Source organism: Hyaena hyaena, unplaced genomic scaffold (assembly GCF_003009895.1).
Source record: "Hyaena hyaena isolate Hyena2069 unplaced genomic scaffold, ASM300989v1 scaffold_1345, whole genome shotgun sequence".
Classification (NCBI taxonomy): domain Eukaryota; kingdom Metazoa; phylum Chordata; class Mammalia; order Carnivora; family Hyaenidae; genus Hyaena; species Hyaena hyaena.
In genome coordinates, this window is record NW_024081981.1 from 120,268 (window position 1) to 137,816 (window position 17,549).

At 37.0% G+C, this 17,549-nt stretch overlaps 1 protein-coding gene across 1 annotated transcript in view; it reads left to right on the forward strand.

Annotated features, from left to right (window-relative positions):
• The window catches only part of ADAMTS20 (ADAM metallopeptidase with thrombospondin type 1 motif 20), a 166,573-nt gene that overhangs the window by 69,742 nt on the left and 79,282 nt on the right, over positions 1-17,549 (forward strand). The window contains exons 12-18 of the mRNA XM_039223448.1: positions 5,485-5,630; positions 6,766-6,947; positions 7,046-7,182; positions 9,435-9,552; positions 11,540-11,635; positions 14,471-14,637; positions 14,785-14,914. Of these exons, the coding sequence (XP_039079379.1) occupies positions 5,485-5,630; positions 6,766-6,947; positions 7,046-7,182; positions 9,435-9,552; positions 11,540-11,635; positions 14,471-14,637; positions 14,785-14,914 (976 nt within the window). The remainder of the gene's footprint in view (positions 1-5,484; positions 5,631-6,765; positions 6,948-7,045; positions 7,183-9,434; positions 9,553-11,539; positions 11,636-14,470; positions 14,638-14,784; positions 14,915-17,549) is intronic.

The following is a 17,549-nucleotide window of genomic DNA, read 5'->3' on the forward strand; positions in this document are numbered from 1 at the left end:
TTATTGGTTGTAAATGTCTTCAAATACATCATATCCCTAAATAAACTGCCTGAACATATACATTTTTACCCTTCTAACATCAGGCATGAAGTAACTTAAATCTGCCAACATGATGCTGAGAGACAGGATTTTCCCTGATGATCAGACATCACTGTGAGGATGAAGTCAGGTGGTACTTGGTGCTTCAGGATGAAGTCAAGCTCCATTGGCCTTGGTAGCCAGTGCTGTTTAGTCTGTTGACGCCTCCTCTGAGCTACCTCAGCACAAAAGGAACAACTTCTTGGCAATGGTTGGCTAGTGCTGCTGCTTTTGTCAGCTTAACATTGGGCACAAGTAGAAATGGAAGTCAGGTGCACTAGCTGATCTTGTGCTCTACCAACTATTTGCTTAATTGAAATGTTGGTACCAGCCACTGCCCTTCTCCCTGCCTTCCATCAAAAGGCATGTGTTTTCCACGAATGTTACCTGCATTACAGATGAATTGAATATTAAAGTTTTATTGGGACCTGAGCAATTTTTACATAAGCTGAAGTACTCTGAAATGGTTTAGCACCCAGATTACTTTAGGGCCAAAATTCTAGTGGACTCCTTCTGTTGTTGATTGGAGCTGGAACTGAATTTTAAAATTTGATCTTTATTTAAAATAGTTATTTTGAAATAACCAAAGATACGAAAGATTTTATTTTTCTCTTTTTGTGACCAATATTGCTAATTGGCTTTTGGGGGAGAGGAGAGTGCCATTTGGGAGAGTTACTGATTATCTCAGGGTGAGCAGAGAAGAAAAAATAACTACATTGTTGTTGTCTGAATTCGAAACAGCTGTTAACTCATTAAAAGACCTCCTCCGAGATAGTCACTAGATTTAAATCAGATCGGCCTTAAGTGCTGTAGCAAACTTTAAAGTTTACACTGTGCCATGAAACTTCAGGATTGATGGCATGTGGGCAAAATAGTGATTGATATATTTATGTACAACAGGTATACCATTTGTAACTGATTGAGTAGTCTAAATCCAGTTGATGCATTAACATGATTAAAAATGGAGATGAGTAAAATGCACAGTTCTTAAGTGTACAATTTGGTAAGTCTTAAAAAATATAGACATTTAGCCAACATCCCAATCAAGATGACAACATCTCCATCACTGTATGTCCAGCCTCTGTAGACAGTGTTCCTCTCTCAGAGTAAACTTTTTTCTCTATAGTTCCTGATTTTAATGTAAATGGAACTATACAGTGTGTATACACACACACACACACACACACACACACACACACTTTCTGTAGGCAGAAGGAAAATAGGTCAAGCATTTTTAATTCAAAATACTTGAGATTCATCCATGTTGTGTGCATTAATACTTCATTCCTTTATGCTGCAGTGTAAATCAACTGTATAAATGCACCATAATTTTTTGCATACATTTTTCTGTTGAGAGACAATTGGGTCACCTCCAGTTTGGGGTCGTTAGGAATAAAGCTGTTATAAGCATCCTTATACCAGTCCTGTGGGTATGTTTGCATCTCTCTTAAGTAAATATCTAGAAATTGTTGAGTCACAGGGTAGGTGCATGTATATGACTTCATAGGGAACTGCCAAACCATCTTCCAGAAAGTGTACTTTAGACTCTTGCAAGCAACGTATGAAAGTTCCAATTGTGCTGCATTTCTTGCCAATTGATCTTGTTAACCTTTTAACAAAATTTTAGCCACTTTAGATGCAAAATGGAGTACCGTTATCATTTTAATTTGTATTATCCTGATTATTCTCCATCTTGAGCACTTTTCATCTGCTACTTAGCTATTTGAAAATGAGGTAAAGGGCTGGAATTCAAGGTAAATGTGTTAAGATACTGGGACCTACTTTAAAGTTTGTATAGATTAAAAGCAGAAATGGCACTTGGGGTAACATGTGGATAATGTAGATATAAAATCCCTCTTATCATTTATTGACGAGAGTGAACCTCTATGCATTAGCCGTATTCAATAAAAAATGGGCCTTTTTTTTCCAAGAGAAATTCCAACTAAGTGTCTTGTCTTCTGCCTTAACACTCTTTTAGTCCCTTTATCTTGTGACTATCTTACATATAAGACTATTTTAAATACTTGTGGTAGTGAATCTATTTGCATGAAGATATGGTGGAACTCACCTGTCAATGACTTAATTTTTTTTACATGGTGAACAATATAACATTTTGTTTTTTGGATTTATCAGAAATAGTGCTCAAGGATTATTTGAAATGTTTCTGGAAGATGCCCCCCAAATTTACATACACATAGTACCTTCCATTCAGAGATTTTCTTCTCACTTCTAATAGCTTTATCATTTTGAATGATTTGTTCTTAATGGAGAGCACAAAGCATTTTTCCTGCTAATAAACATGGCTATCGGATTCATTCATTCAACTAAGATTTATCAATGGCCCACTCTATGTCAGGCACTATTCTAGGTGCTTAGGATACATCAGCAAACAAAAAAAAAAGATTCCTGCCTTCATTGGAGCTTACATTTGTGGTAGAAGAGGACAGACTGCAGTTTAAAATGTAGTGGTCAAAGTGAATCTTATGGGACATTGCCTAATGAGCTATCTTAAAGTGAGGGAGTTAGCTATGGAGGATATTGTGTGGAACTGAGCTCCAGGCAAAGAACAGCTAAACTCCTAAATCTGGAGTATTGGAAAGGTCCAAGGAAGAGCAAGGAAGGGCACTGTGGCTGGGGTGGAGGGTGACATTTAGGAAGTAACTGGAGTATTTGGTAGGTCCCTGTCAGGCATTGTTAGAACCTTGCATTTATTCAAAATAAAATAGCAGGATTTGAGCAGAGGAGTCACCTAATTTGAGCTAATCTTTAAAATAAAAAGGATGATTATGTTCACTCATGAGACTAAACTATAGGGGGCAATAGTTGGAAACAGAGGAGATCTACTTGGGAGAGGTATGGCAGTGATAGAGATGAGAGATGATGGTGGCTCGCACCAGAGTGGGAGCACTGGGTTGATAATTAAAAGCCAAATTTTTTGTTGTTTTTGAAGGAACTGGAACATTTGCTAACATATTAAATCTGAACTATAGAGAAAGAAGAGGTTGACTGTTTTTGGCTAATCAACTTAGATTATATCAGCAGATTTTAAGAGGTCAGCAGTTGAATTTTGGGTATGATGTCTGAAATGTTAGACATTAAGGTGGAGATGTGTAAGCAGCTGTATACACAAGTGTGGAGTTCAGAAGAAGGATCTGGGCTGGGAGTGATTGTTGTTGATAGGGAAGCATAAAGGTGATGAGAGCCCAGGACATTCCAGCATTAAGTGGAGACCTAAAAACCAAGAGGGAATAAATGATACCACTAAATCAAGGAAGATGGAGTCTGAGAACTGGTGGTGTCCACATGGAGCTGTGTCACGGAGGCTCTGCTATGAGAGCAGAGGCAGTGAGAGTCCATAAGCATGGATAGCTCTTTTGAGGAGAAACAGGGCAGTAGCTGGTGTGGAAAGTGAGATCTAAAGAAAATTTTGTTCTGTTAAAGAGGGGAAATATGTATGTTTGTATATGAATGAGAATGAACTCATGGAGTACTTCTTTAATTAGCTCTAGTAAAGGACCAGTCTTTTTAAAAAAATTTCTGATAAATTGTTACTTGTACAAAATGATTAAAATGATAAGGGAAAAAAAGACATTCAGAATGAAAAAATATCCAAAATGTAAGCCAATTCTATGGAAAACTGTGTGGCAGATCTTAAAATGAAAAGTAGAACGGTCTAATCCAACAATACTGCTCTGGGTGTATATGCCAAAGAACTGTAAAGTCTTGGGATCTCTACACATTCCTGTGCTTATTGGCATTTATTCTGCATAGCCAAGAGGTGGAAGTGTAACCCAAGTGGCCATCAACAGATGAATGAATAATCAAAATGTTATATACACATGCAATGGAATATTATTCAGCCTTAAAAGGAAGTCCTGACCTGTGCTACAACATGGGTGAACTTTGAGAACACTGCTAAGTGAAATAAGCTAGTCACATAAAGACAAATGATGCATGATTTTAATTATATGAGATACAGAGAGTAGCCAAATTCATGGAAACAGGAGGTGGAATGGTAGTTGCCGGGGGACTGGGTTGGCGGAGGAGCAAATGGGGAGTTTGTGTTTCAAGGGTATAGAGTTTCAGTTTGCGAAGATGAGATCTGTGGATGGATGGCAGTGACGGTTGCACAACAACATGAATGCGTTTTAATGCTCCTGAACGATACACTTAAAAATGGTTAAGATGGTAATTTTATGCTGTGTATTTTATCCCAATGAAAACAAATATAAGCCTTTTTAAAAAATATTTATTTTTGAAAAAATGCAAGCATGAGTGGGGAAGGAGCAGAGAGGGAGACGAGGGGGAATCCCAAGCAGGCTCCATGCTGTCAGTACAGAGCCCAATATGGGTCTCGATCTTACCAACCATGAAGGGAGATCATGACCTAAGTTGAAATCAAGAGTCATTTGTTTAACTGACTGAGCCACCCAGGTGCCCCAATATAAGCCAGTTTTTAACTTTGATAAACAGAAAATTGCTGTCAAAATCCTATAAATGTTTCTAAATACAGTACTTTCAATTTCTGTACTCCTTGCAGTGACTAGTTCAGACTGGAATCAGTGCATGGACCACTTTTTTCTTTTTTCTTTTTAAAGAGAGCATGAGTGGGGGAGGGGCAGAGAGGGGGGACAGCCATAATCCTGATGTGGGGCTTGAACTCCCGAACCATGAGATTATGACCTGAGTTTAAGTGGGTCACTCAACTGACTGAGCCACCCAGGCGCCTTGGTTCGTTTCTATATATTGAAGACCGGAATAACAATGCTGCGGGAGAGATGGGACAGTTGTTGCAGTGATGTTTGGAGCAATGAGAGTGGTTGGGATTAAGTCCACAGATAGAGGGATTGACTTTGGCTAGGATCGTGGATTTTTCATGTACACTAACAGGTGGGAAGGCTGAGTACTGAGCACAGGTGCCCTTAGATGGATGAAAAGAGTAGTAGGAGAGGGTGAGCAGATTCTTCTGTACATTTCCATTTTCTTGATGAAAGTTAGAAAGTGATCACTGAGGCTTTGGATGAGATGGAGTAAACCGCTAAAAGAGTGGGAGAGTGATATGTATCTGTGCATAAAAAAACAAGCATAGATAGATATCGTATTAATAGTCACTTCTTTTAAGTTTTCATTTTATTTTCATTTTATTTTGCCCATACAACGGGTATTCCCTCCCCCAGCGAGACTCAAAATTTTAAAGGCAAGGGAAATTTCCTTTTTTCTTTCAGATCTTACAGTTACTTAGCAGATATTCCGAAAATATTGGAATGTCAAATGTAATCATATTTCTGAATTGATATTTTTAAATTGTATGCATTTTCTTTGCTGATATTTATAGTAGTTAAATTACTGTGATACTTTAATTGAGTGTGCATGAATCATTTCTTTGTGTATTTTTGTTTGTTTAAGCATTGTCACCACGGGCTATGTGTAAACAAAGAAATGGAAACACGTCCTGTAGATGGTGAATGGGGACCATGGGGACCTTACAGCTCTTGTTCAAGAACATGTGGAGGTGGAATCAAAAGCACAAGCAGGCTCTGTAATCGGCCCGAGTATGTCTTTTTTATGTCACTGTAAATTAAGATTATCTCAAGGCACCAGAAAGTAAACATCAGTTTCATTCACTTCTAAACTGGAGGTCAGTCTGTAAGTTTCTGAGACTTAGAAAACTTCTGGGATACTTTAAGCCATATTACCTTAGGTAGACTCAAACCTTTAAAAAGTTTTAACCAGCTTAATCTTTAGAATATGAATTTAAGACCTTTTTTCTGATTTAAATTCAATTTGAGAAATAGTTGTAAAAAAATGAAATGACAGTGATATAATGGCATTTTTACACTTACTGTGTTTCCATTGAAATCCTGGCTCCTTTCAACTATGCCTTGGCTCTTCGGGTGAAAACCTGTATCTTCATTACCAGTTTTTACTGTTTTGTGTAATTTGACATGTCATGTTTTCTTTCTCTGCTTCTCATAGATGCGTCACTGTCTTTAGCTCAAATAAGTACTGAAGCATATGTTACCCTTCCTCAAAATCTTTAAAAGAACATAGAGATTCCATACAGGTTTTTAAGTACTGTGTCTGTTGTTATGATAGATAAATTGGTAAGCAATAAAGAATTTTTAATGCAGAGATGATATACTCTGAAATGACTTAGATCATTTGAATTTTAGAATAGCTAAATTCTGCTGGAAGTTTTTACATTTAAAAAGTGCTGACAAAAAGAATCTTTATTTTCTAGCGTAAGGTGAAGTAGAGATGGATGGATATAGAGAGCATGAAACTCTTGGAGTGATAAGTAGCATATACAATGATGCCTATGTTTCTTTAACATGGTAGAATCTTGAGTATCTTTGGTTTGCTGTGTTTGTTTTTACCCCCCAAAAGAACAAACTCTATTCTGACATTGTAAAACTAATTTGCATCAGTTAGTTCCTTGTAAGTTATGTCATGAGTAAGCTATTGTTGCTGCCCTCCAGGCCACAGTGTCCATCCTAAGATGATGTTTTTACAGCTTATTAGCCATATAATTGCTTAAAAACCATGTAAGATACTTCTGTTAAACAGGAAGTGTTAGTGAGACATAATTAGTTTTGCAGATCCTGGAACAGAATGGAACAGTTTGAGAAGTAAATGGCAGAAAGAATATTGTACTGATGTGCTTTAAAATGTAATGAATTTGACTAGGCCAAGAAACGGAGGAAAGTACTGTGTGGGCCGCAGGATGAAATTTCGATCATGTAATACTGATTCATGTCCAAAAGGCAAGCAAGACTTTCGAGAGAAGCAGTGCTCTGATTTTGATGGTAAACATTTCAACATCAATGGTCTTTCCCCTAATGTGAGGTGGCTTCCAAAATACAGTGGGAGTAAGTAGTTAGAATATTTTTTTGATGTAAAAATTTCTTGAGACCTAGGAACACACAGCTGTATTACTGTACACCAAAAATCTGGCTTTTTCTTACAGTTGCCATAAAAGATCGCTGTAAACTCTATTGTCGGGTTGCCGGAACCACTAACTTCTACCAGTTGAAGGATAGGGTTGCCGATGGGACCCCTTGTGGGACTGAAACGAATGACATCTGTGTTCAAGGCCTGTGTCGGGTAGGTACCTTATATTTAAAATGACTTTGAGAATGTTTTTCTTTTTCTGTAACCAAATATTACTTCTGTTGCCTCAGAGTACAGATCTGGAATTCTTGTGAATTCCAGTGCAGCGCCCTTGAGTGATATCACCCTATCTTTTTAGGAGCATGGTCAGGAGACTGTTACTAGGCAATTCTGTCCTCCAGAGTAACTCCTAAAACACTAAGATAAGTTTGCTGATTTTGTTTTGCCTGTGGTATGCAAAATCAAGATGAGGCATGAGATTGGCTTCTTCAAAAGATAGAAAATATTAGGACACAGGGTTGTAAGGTCCTTTTTGCTACTTGAGATGAGACCCTCTCTGGTGACCCCTCCCCCATTGGTTAGTGATGATATTCCCCGCCCACCTGTCCCTCTTTTCATCCATGTCCTTCACTTCCCAGGTGCGACCAACAGGCATTCACTGAGTACCTACTAAATATTGGATACTGTTCTAATCACTGCTCTAAGGTAGTCCCAGATTAGTAGGGGAGAGACATGTAAATAATTCAAATGCAGGGCCATGGGATCATGTGCAGGGTGACACAGGGATCTTGAGGAAGGGATGTTGTATGGGATAGGGTGGAAATGACTCAGAGAACCCTTGTGGTGGGTGTGAGGCTGGAGCTAATAGAGAATGAGTAGGTTTTAAAAAGGTGAGGAAGAGACCAGGGTTGGAAATAGGGATTGGCTGTTACGTACACTTTTCGTCTGAAGTCCTAGAGGTCCCTGGAAAGTATTTGGAGTTGAGGGAGAGATGTGATTTGATTTGCATATTAGAATCTTCATAATATACTGGTTTAGGAGAAGATTGGAGATAGGTCGGCTGCTTTGGATTCTGGCTGAAAAGCAGATGAGACCCTGATTTAAAGCACACACATTACAGATGTCGATCTTAAAAAAAAAAAAAAACAAAAAAACGGTGAGTGTGAGAAGTAGGATGATGAATTTGGTCTAAAGAATACCAGTGTAATGTTATGAACTCGTTCCTTGAGTAAAGGTGGAACTTGAGGGGACCAATTTTCTCTTAGCCAAACATCTATTACTAGTTTACCTGGGTGATAAAATACTTTGCACTCAAATGTGTGATGAGATGTTCAAAGAAAAGGAAGTAATAACTTAGAGACTAGAAAAGGGGACTCAGTGGCCTGAGAAATTTAAGTTTTATTTAAATTAGCAGGAAGTCCTACACAATGGGAAAACAATGATTATCTGAATAGATGCAGATTACTTTCAGAAAATATCTGATCAAAATTTGGGAAATATTTGCCTTGTGTATAAAAATTTGAGTAAACTTAATTTTTTCTGATCATTAAATTTTAGGAGGAGTATTCTAAAGAATAAAGTTGTTGCAGTGCTTGCAGAGGACAGTATCTGCATAGAGAACTGCATCTGTTCTTCTGAACCCCTGGATCAGACCATTTACACCTTTATCAAATGACTCCTTCTTTACTTAAACACCACTTACTATGCTGGTTCTGAATTCTGGTGAAGGACATTTTCTTTTTTTTTTAAAATGTTTTTTATTTATTTCTAGGAGAGAGAGAGAGCGACAGCATTAGAGGGGAGGGTCAGAGAGAGAGGGAGTCACAGACTGAAACAGGCTCCAGGCTCTGAGCTGGCAGTCAGCACAGAGCCCGACGCGGGGCTCGAACCCACGAACCGCGAGATCATGACCTAAGCGAAAGTCGGACGCTTAACCGACTAAGCCACCCAGGCGCCCCTGGTGAAGGACATTTTCAAATGTACTCTGTTAATTCCCAGGGTTCTAAGATTAGGAGTTAAAAAAAATCACAAAAGACCATCTTTTTGAAGTATTTTAAACGTGTTCCTTAAATCAGACTTTCTTTGTCTCTTTGAATTAATTTCTTTAAAGAATGGCTTAAATGGATAGTGGACATAAGATTTATTATCCATGTTTGTTACAACAGATTCCTAGTTTTATCTCCAAGGATTTTTAACTCAGAAATTCTGGGAATCTGCCTTTTTAAATCCCATCCTGTGTGATCTGGATGCGGGAGGTATGTGGATGACCCTTTGAACATTTTTTTTTCCGACCATGTGAAAAGGTGTGTGAAAATACTGATGTACAACAAAACCAGTGGATGCTCTGAAAAATCCTACTGGATCAAATCGCCCATTAATTGAAAGAGTACTTGTGAAAAGTTTGTAAAGCACCATGCTCATAATGAGTCATTTTTATAATCCTGGTTGTCATGGTTGTTTTGAAGCAAGCTGGCTGTGATCATGTGTTAAACTCCAAGGCCAGGAGAGACAAATGTGGCGTGTGTGGCGGGGATAATTCTTCATGCCAGACAATGGCAGGTGTTTTCAACAGTGCTCATTATGGTAAGCTGTGTATTTTTCTAGTTTTCCCTCTTATTTGATAATAATGGAGTATAATCTTTCATTTTTCTTTAAAATTGGTAGGAGAATATATCATATTTTCTGAGACTTTTCTAGGCAAACCTTTTCCTTTTTATGGTAGCAAATGTAGTCCTGTAGAACTTTCTTCACAAAATTAAAAATGTATTTTTTTAAAGTTTTATTATCAGCCTTAAATTGTGTTCAAACAGTTAAGTTAGTATGAATTGCTTCAATTAAAGCAGTAGAATTTAAAATCAGCAATTTATGTTTTAATCTGTATGAAAAGTATAGTATGTTTCATACTCTGGTGATGCTTATGAATCTCATTACTAGATTTGACATTATTTTTGTAGTTAAGATTCATTTTATGGGAGCCATACACATTTGATCCAGTTAAAATTGGCATATTTATCAGTTAGGTCTGTACCACTGAAAAGCCATTATTTTTTTCTGTATAAAACCACATGTACCACGTTAGGATCAAATATATAACCTTGACAAAATTGTATTATGAATTAATCAGTTTGCAAATGGAAAAAGATACTAAATTCATTTTGTACAGTTCGAGTAGCATTTGTGACCTTTCTGCCCCCTGGTGGTAGCCTTTGTCTTTCACATTTGCAATACCTGGGAATTGCTTTCTTGAAAACCGTTAACTGCAAAGACCTCAATAGTGGAGACAGTGGGAACATTTTATAGTGAAAAAATTAATTAAAATGATTCTTGTAGACTGTTGACTTAGAACCAATATGCATGTAAGGTATGTAGAATCAACAGACCGTTGATCACTTACATTTAAAAGTGATGCCTTTAAAGGCATCCAAGAGCCTTAAAGATGCTCTAAGAACTTGCAGTGTAATCTAGCAGGGCTACAAATTTAATCTTTAACTTTTATTTTCATTTTGAGAGAGCGCATATGCAAGCACGTGTGAGGGAGGGGCAGAGAGAAGGGAGAGGGAATCCTCAAGCAGGCTTTGCACTTCCAGTGGGAGCCTGATGCTGGGCTCAAACTCCTGAACCATGAAATCATGACCTGAGCCGAAACCAAGAGTGAGACACTAAACCAACTGAGCCTCTCAGATGCCCCTGCTTTAATCTCTCGAGACTCTTTAGTTTTGTTCCATATTTATCAAAGTTAGTACAAGAGAAAAATTATAACTTTTTATCCATGAATTAAATAGAAAAGCTAATAAGGAAACAGAACCACTTAGAATAATCACTAGAGCAAAATTAATTGCTCACTTAAAACCTAAGAGTATTTGGAAAACTATGTAGTAGGAATGTTTATAGTATAGGGGAAGCATTTTTTGTTTAATATATAGTATTTCCTCATTTTTTGAGCAGTGCCAATATTGCTAAATTTGGTCTCAAGTAGAAATACTTAATTTCCTTCAAAAACGTTTTACTTTTGCCATGATAATGTATTAGTAGACTTTTAAAATTAACATGTTGGAGGTAGCTATAGGAATTCCTGCTTATTCTAGAAACTAAAAGCTTAAAAATGTTACTAACTTTAATTATTTTGCCGTTCACTGAATCTCTTTGTAAACATAGAGCAGTGATCAACTATTTTGAGGTCTTCCAGATTTGTGAATAGCATTTGAAATCCTGACTTGTTTTTCCCATTAGGAAATATAAAATCTAAAAGTATTAGTCAAATTTAAAAATGAATGTGTTCTGAATATCTCCGGAACTAGAATCTTAACTCCATTCTCATTCTATGTTCAGAATTTTAGAAGAAAAATTAGGAAGTGTACTTTAAGATTCCAAATTCAGGATATTTCTACACAACAGTCTTAATCCTTAGTAATTTGCATAAGTCATTGACTCAAAAAGAATAAACACTGTATCATTTTTCAAAGATAAAATGAAATTCTGACTATGCTATTCAGGTTTTTTTTCAACCATTCAGTAATAGCCTCTGGGCCATCAGCTTGTAAAAGTTAACGTGTTTAAAATTATATTGCAGGTTATAATGTTGTTGTCAACATTCCCAGAGGAGCAACTAACATTGATATTCTTCAGCACAGCTATTCTGGAAAACCAGAAGATGACAATTACCTTGGTAAACATTTCTAGTAAACAGCAGCCAATATGTGATTTGTGTGCAATTTCATGGAGGTCTGCGGTTGATGTGAATTCTTGGAAGGCAAGAAGAGCCCCTTGAACATACAGGCATTTCAGTTCATACTCTCTGCTTAAGTCCTCTGACTCCCTGGATATGTTTCCCTCTTGTGTTATATGCTAGATCTTATTTTATTTTTTAGAGAGCTCGCTTAAGTGGAGGAGAGAGGCAAAGGGAAAGCAAGATCATTGTAAGCGGGCTCCTTGCTCAGCACAGAGCCCAAAGTGGGGCACAATAGGATCATGACCTGAAATGAAATCAAGAGTCAAACATTCAACTTCACTGAGCCACCCAAACACCCCCTAGATCTTATTTTTAAAAACACTGAACAAAATTCTGAAAAAACTTGTTTTATCCCCAACTAAGAGTGTTTTAGATAACCAAAGGTTATATTCAGTTAAAGTAAATTTAGAATATAAATTTTTTTTTATCTAAACTTATAGACTCCTTTGTGGTTAAATGTTCTTTAAAGAGTTTTATTAAATGTTTTAACCATGTATCAAAAGTACTTAGAGACTTAAGAAAAAAATTAAGACAGAGAAATAATTTCAGACTTTTAAATGTTAAGAAATATAGTCATAGTATGTTGTCCCTCAGCTACTTCCATGGTACAAACTTTATGTTGTTTATTTCTAGAAATTAGCTTTTAGTTTTAAAGACTTTCGCTTAGGCTCAAAGATGGAAAGAATGCTTTATAAAACCTTTTCCTTCTGTCTGAGAGATACCTTAATATTGACTGATCCTGAATTCACCATGCTGAAATAGAGCTGATACTGAAGGTATCTGCTTCACATTAATGTGAAATATTGGCCCAAGTTATCACTGCTTCAATCTATAATGAAGAGCTTATTCACAGGACTTAAATTCACACAATAAAGTCAAGTGTTGTAAAGGGAAAAGTGCTTCATGGATGCAGATTTTCTTTTTGAGGTGATGAAAAAGTTCTACAATTAGAGGTGGTAGTTGTATAACATTGTAAATATAAGGCTATTGAGTTGTTGACTTTAAAATGGTTAATTTTATGTTATGTCAATTTCCCCTTATAAAATGCAAAAAACTGTTTTCAGAGAAACTCCGATCTAAATGTTTTTGATACGTTTTTCCTTTTACATTTTGTTGCCCTTCTTTTCCTTTTGGCAAAAAAATTACCTAGGTGCATAGACCTATATGCAACCATTTGTTGCTGCTCTTAGGTTCCAGATGTAGATATTTGTATATTTTTAGGAATGAACAACAGATTCTCCCAAGTTTAAAAAATTTGAAATGTTTACCAATAAGGTATTGATCTACATTATAAGAGAGGTATTAACGGAACTATCAAAGTCTAACTGGATCAAATACATGGAATTACTAGAAGGGATTTGTAAATATTTATATTTATAAAATCAGCTTTGGTAACCAGAAGTAGTGAAATGGATATATTTTTTTCTCAACAAATTTTATTTCCCTTAGTTATAATGTGACTGAAAGTTCTGTAAATAGACCTATCCACTTTTGATAAAGGACAAATTCTTCAGAGGAATTTTTGTTTTAGAGGATAAGTCTAGAACTTTACTGGTTTTTCACTGGATTCAGGGTAAAATGAAAAGACAGTCATCATAGTCCATACTATGGACTATAGTCCAAATTTATTTGGCAATAATCCCTTCAAGATGGCTTTGTCCAGGGGTGCCATATTCGTTAAGAAGTTTAGCCCTCGGTAACTTGTGTGCTTTGGGTGGGGTTCCCTGGAGGGCCAAACAAATGTTTTCCGGAAGGCTTCTTGTTCCACTGAAAAGTATATAAGTAAAGGAAGCAAAATAGTACTTGATGAGTATGGAGTTTTTATTAGCATAACACTCCAAATATTAGACATCCTCTTGAAATTTAAACATACAGTTCTTTACAACTTACACATTTCTACAAACATTTTCTGTATTTGATCCTGATTCAAAAGTCTGTCAAGTAGGAATTACTATTCCTGGTGCAGTTAGGAAACCAAGCAACTGGTTTGTCCAAGATCACATGGAACAACTTGAATGTAAACCTATTGTTCTCAGGTCAAATTTGGTTCATCTTACTACCCTACTACTGTGGACACCATGCCATTTTATATTTTGAAAGTAACTAATTGTGAGTAATCCTATACTATTTCACATATATGCAAATATATAGTATATAAATATACACACATACATATTTGATAGGCTTATGTTAACACATCAGTGGGAATGAGGACACAGGGCATGAACAGAAGGGGAGATGGGAGTATTTTGGAAAGCAGCCATGTACATGTGTGTCAGTAGCAATAGTGCCTCTCCGTGAAAAAGATCCAGACGTTTATACAGAGAATATTATGGCCATTGCATGACCTTTTAGGATATAGACCGCTAGAATTTTATAGCTTTGTACATTTTTTCCAAGAGAAGTATAAATGGAATATTGCAGCAGTCTTGGTGTTCCTTCTTGCCTCACCATCAGTGACCAGGACTGATTTAGCTGTTCTGGGTCTATGATTTTGGTTTTCCTGCTTCCTCTATGTCCCTCCTAAAACTGCAGGCCTTGTGAAAGATGGCCTTCTCAGAAAAGTATAGAGTGAATTTAAAATCCTTAACTGATATGCTGTAATTTTCCTCTAAGTATGGATTGGATAACACACTATAGTAAAGTAAAATTTGTTTTCTCGAAATTAATTCTATGTTAATTTCAAAAAAAAAGGATTTGAATTTTAAAGTTTAAATATTTGTACTGTTGACTGTACTGTTCTTCTATTTCATGGATGCTATTCTTTTACAGCATTATCTGACAGTCAGGGGAATTTTCTTTTAAATGGGAATTTTGTTGTAAGTATGTCAAAAAAGGAAATCAACATACAAGGAGCTATTTTTGAATACAGTGGTTCAAACAGCTCAATTGAAAGAATTAATAGTACTGATCGGCTGGAGGAGGAAGTTGTTCTGCAGGTAAATTCTCAGGGGTCCTTCATGAGACAGTTTTAATCCTGTTAGTAAGCTGATGGTTAAGGGCTTTGCATTTATTAAATATAACAATGATGTCTTTCAAGAATATCTTATGAATTAATTGTATGCTCCTGTGTGTTTTTAATTGAGGTTTTGTGTGTGGGTAATCTATACAACCCTGATGTACGATATTCCTTCAATATCCCTGTGGAAGAGAAGAGCGACCTATTCACATGGGATCCATATGGACCATGGCAAGACTGTAGCAAGATGTGTCAAGGTACCCTGGAATTAAGTAAAGGAGACAGAAGTGTGTGTAGGCTGGTATAACCTGGGGTACTTTGGGGGCTGTCTGCCTGTGGGATTCCCCAACTGTCTACACACACACACACACCGTCACGAAGACACATAAATGTTTCTTACTTTTTATCTTCTACTTTTTTCTCCACTCATTCTTAAACTTAACAACCTTCTTTATCTCTACCTTTTCAGACATTTTCTTACTGCATTTTTTTCATTCTTTCTCGGTCACAAGAAATTTCTCTAACTTGTATGTTAATTCCCCCCCCCTTATTGGTGGAGGATACATTCCAAAAGATCCCCACTGGATGCTTGAAACTGTGGAGGGTATCTAACCTCATGTGGGCTGTGTTTTTTTCCTATACATACATACCTGTGAATAAATGTTAATCTATAAATTAGGCACAGTAAGAAATTAACAATAACATAATAAAATTGAATGATTATATACATTTGTCCCTTAAACAACACAGAAGTTATGAGTACCAACACCCTTGCAGTTAGAAATCCATATATAACTCTTGACTCCCCCAAATTTAACTACTAATAGGCCAGTGTTCACTGGAAGCTTTACTGATAACAAGCAGGTAGTTGATTAACATGTGTTTTGTATGTTATATGTATCATATGCTATAGTTTTACAATAAAGTAAGCAGAAGGAAAAAAACACTAAGGAAATCATAAGATAAAATACATTTATGGTATTGTAGTGTATTTATCAAAAAAACAAATATGTAAGTGGACCTGTACAATTCAAACCTATTGATCAAGGGTCACCTGTATTTAATAACATTTTGTGAATATGGTCTGAAAATTTATTGTACTGTTCTCTCCCTTCTTGTGATGATGTGAAATGATAAAACGCTTCTGTGACCAGATGAATTGAGGTGAATGTTGTAGGCTTTGTGATAGCATTAGGCTATACTGACCCTCAGATGGTACATTAGAAGGTGGAGCATCGTCTGGACCATGGTTGACTGCAGGTGACTAAAAGCTCAGAGAGCAAAACCACAGATGAGGGGGTAGTATTGTATATGGTTCCCCTCTCTCCTCCACTCCCCTCCATATGTTCTCCCAGTAACCTATCTCCTCCTTCCAGTGTTGGGGGTCCAACATTCTTCCATTCCTCCGTCTGCCTTCCATGATCACAGGGAAATACATTTGTGTACTGATGGCATGAATCACTGAAAGATGCATAGCCTAAAATGGACATTTACACTAGGGAAAGAAAGCAGAGATGAATCTTTGGGAAATCTGTACTTCTGGATACTTAATCGTGTAATACTTTTCAAATCAGTAAGTTTGAGGGACTACTTTGTTTCAAAGACAGACCCCAGTCAAGTTTTATAACCTAGTGGATGGAACCAGCATAAGTAGATTTTCTTGGCTTACAATAGTGAAATGCATTGGAAAGTAGTTCTCATGCGGCCTAGAGAAAAGGTTGGGAATTTAAGGGAGCAATGTTTCCGAGGAAGGGGTGCTCAGAACCATATGGAAATGAGCTGAAATAAAATGGGTGGGCAGAGGCAGTGACCATAGACATGATGGGGATGTGAGGGACAGACTAACAAACTGACCTCAAGGTGCCGAGGAGATGGTGGTGTCCCCTTGAGAAAACAGATTCGGTCCTGTGATGTTGGGATGGTGATGCTCTGAATGCTTGCATGGGAGAAGATTTTGTTGGGACGGAATCTCTAGAGGGAGACTGCTGCAGATGGTACAAGACTGACTGGGGTGAACGCTGGAAGAAGAAACAATATAGTAATACAAGAAGGGGAGAAATTGATTTTGACAGAAGGACCCTAGACATGCCTTAGAGAGGAAATGGAGATTTGGGGAACGGGGAACAGCATTGCAGCACCCATTAGCCATGTTGGTCTGTGCCAGGAAATATGGGGAGCTAGGAACAGATACATCAGGTGAGTGAAGGAACGTTCTAAAAAAAAGGGTGGATGAGGGGGTGAGGGAGACAACACACCAAGTAAGGAACAGCAAGCTCCAAATGGAAGGTTGGACAAGACCTGATGAAATGGTTTGGGAGTCAGAACTGGACAGAGGTCTCTTAAGCAATTTTGTGCTAGAGGGGAAAAGCGATTAGTTCATTTGCCACATAGTACACTATGATTATATTCTTTCTTTGTGTGTAACTTTTTAGTTTGTCTAAAATGAAATTCCTTCAGTTTTTTCTGTGTGCTAAGTGTCCACAGTTCCCAAACTTTGTAAGAGCTGTAAATTTTATCTTCATATTTTCAAGTTCATGACTGAATCTGTCAATTAAAATTTGCCTGTACTTTTCATCCATCTGTTATTGTGGCCCTCTTCTCTCTTGCTCTCATTTGGTTGTGTTGCTTTTAGTCCTTTTTTACATGGCTGTCATCTTGGACTTCATTATTTTTCTGGTGATTCTCTTTAACTTTGTGTTGGATTCCCAGTTTTCTAAATCCCATAAATTCTTTTTACTTTCCCACTGGTGGAATAGATCCCTCAAGATATTCCTGAGAAAGAGAGGTAGTTGGTTTTGGGGGTGGGGGTGGGTGGGTGTGTGTGTGTGTGTGTGGTGTTTTTTTGTTTTTGTGTTTGTGGGGTTTTTTTTTTTTTGGTTCTTTGGGTAATTT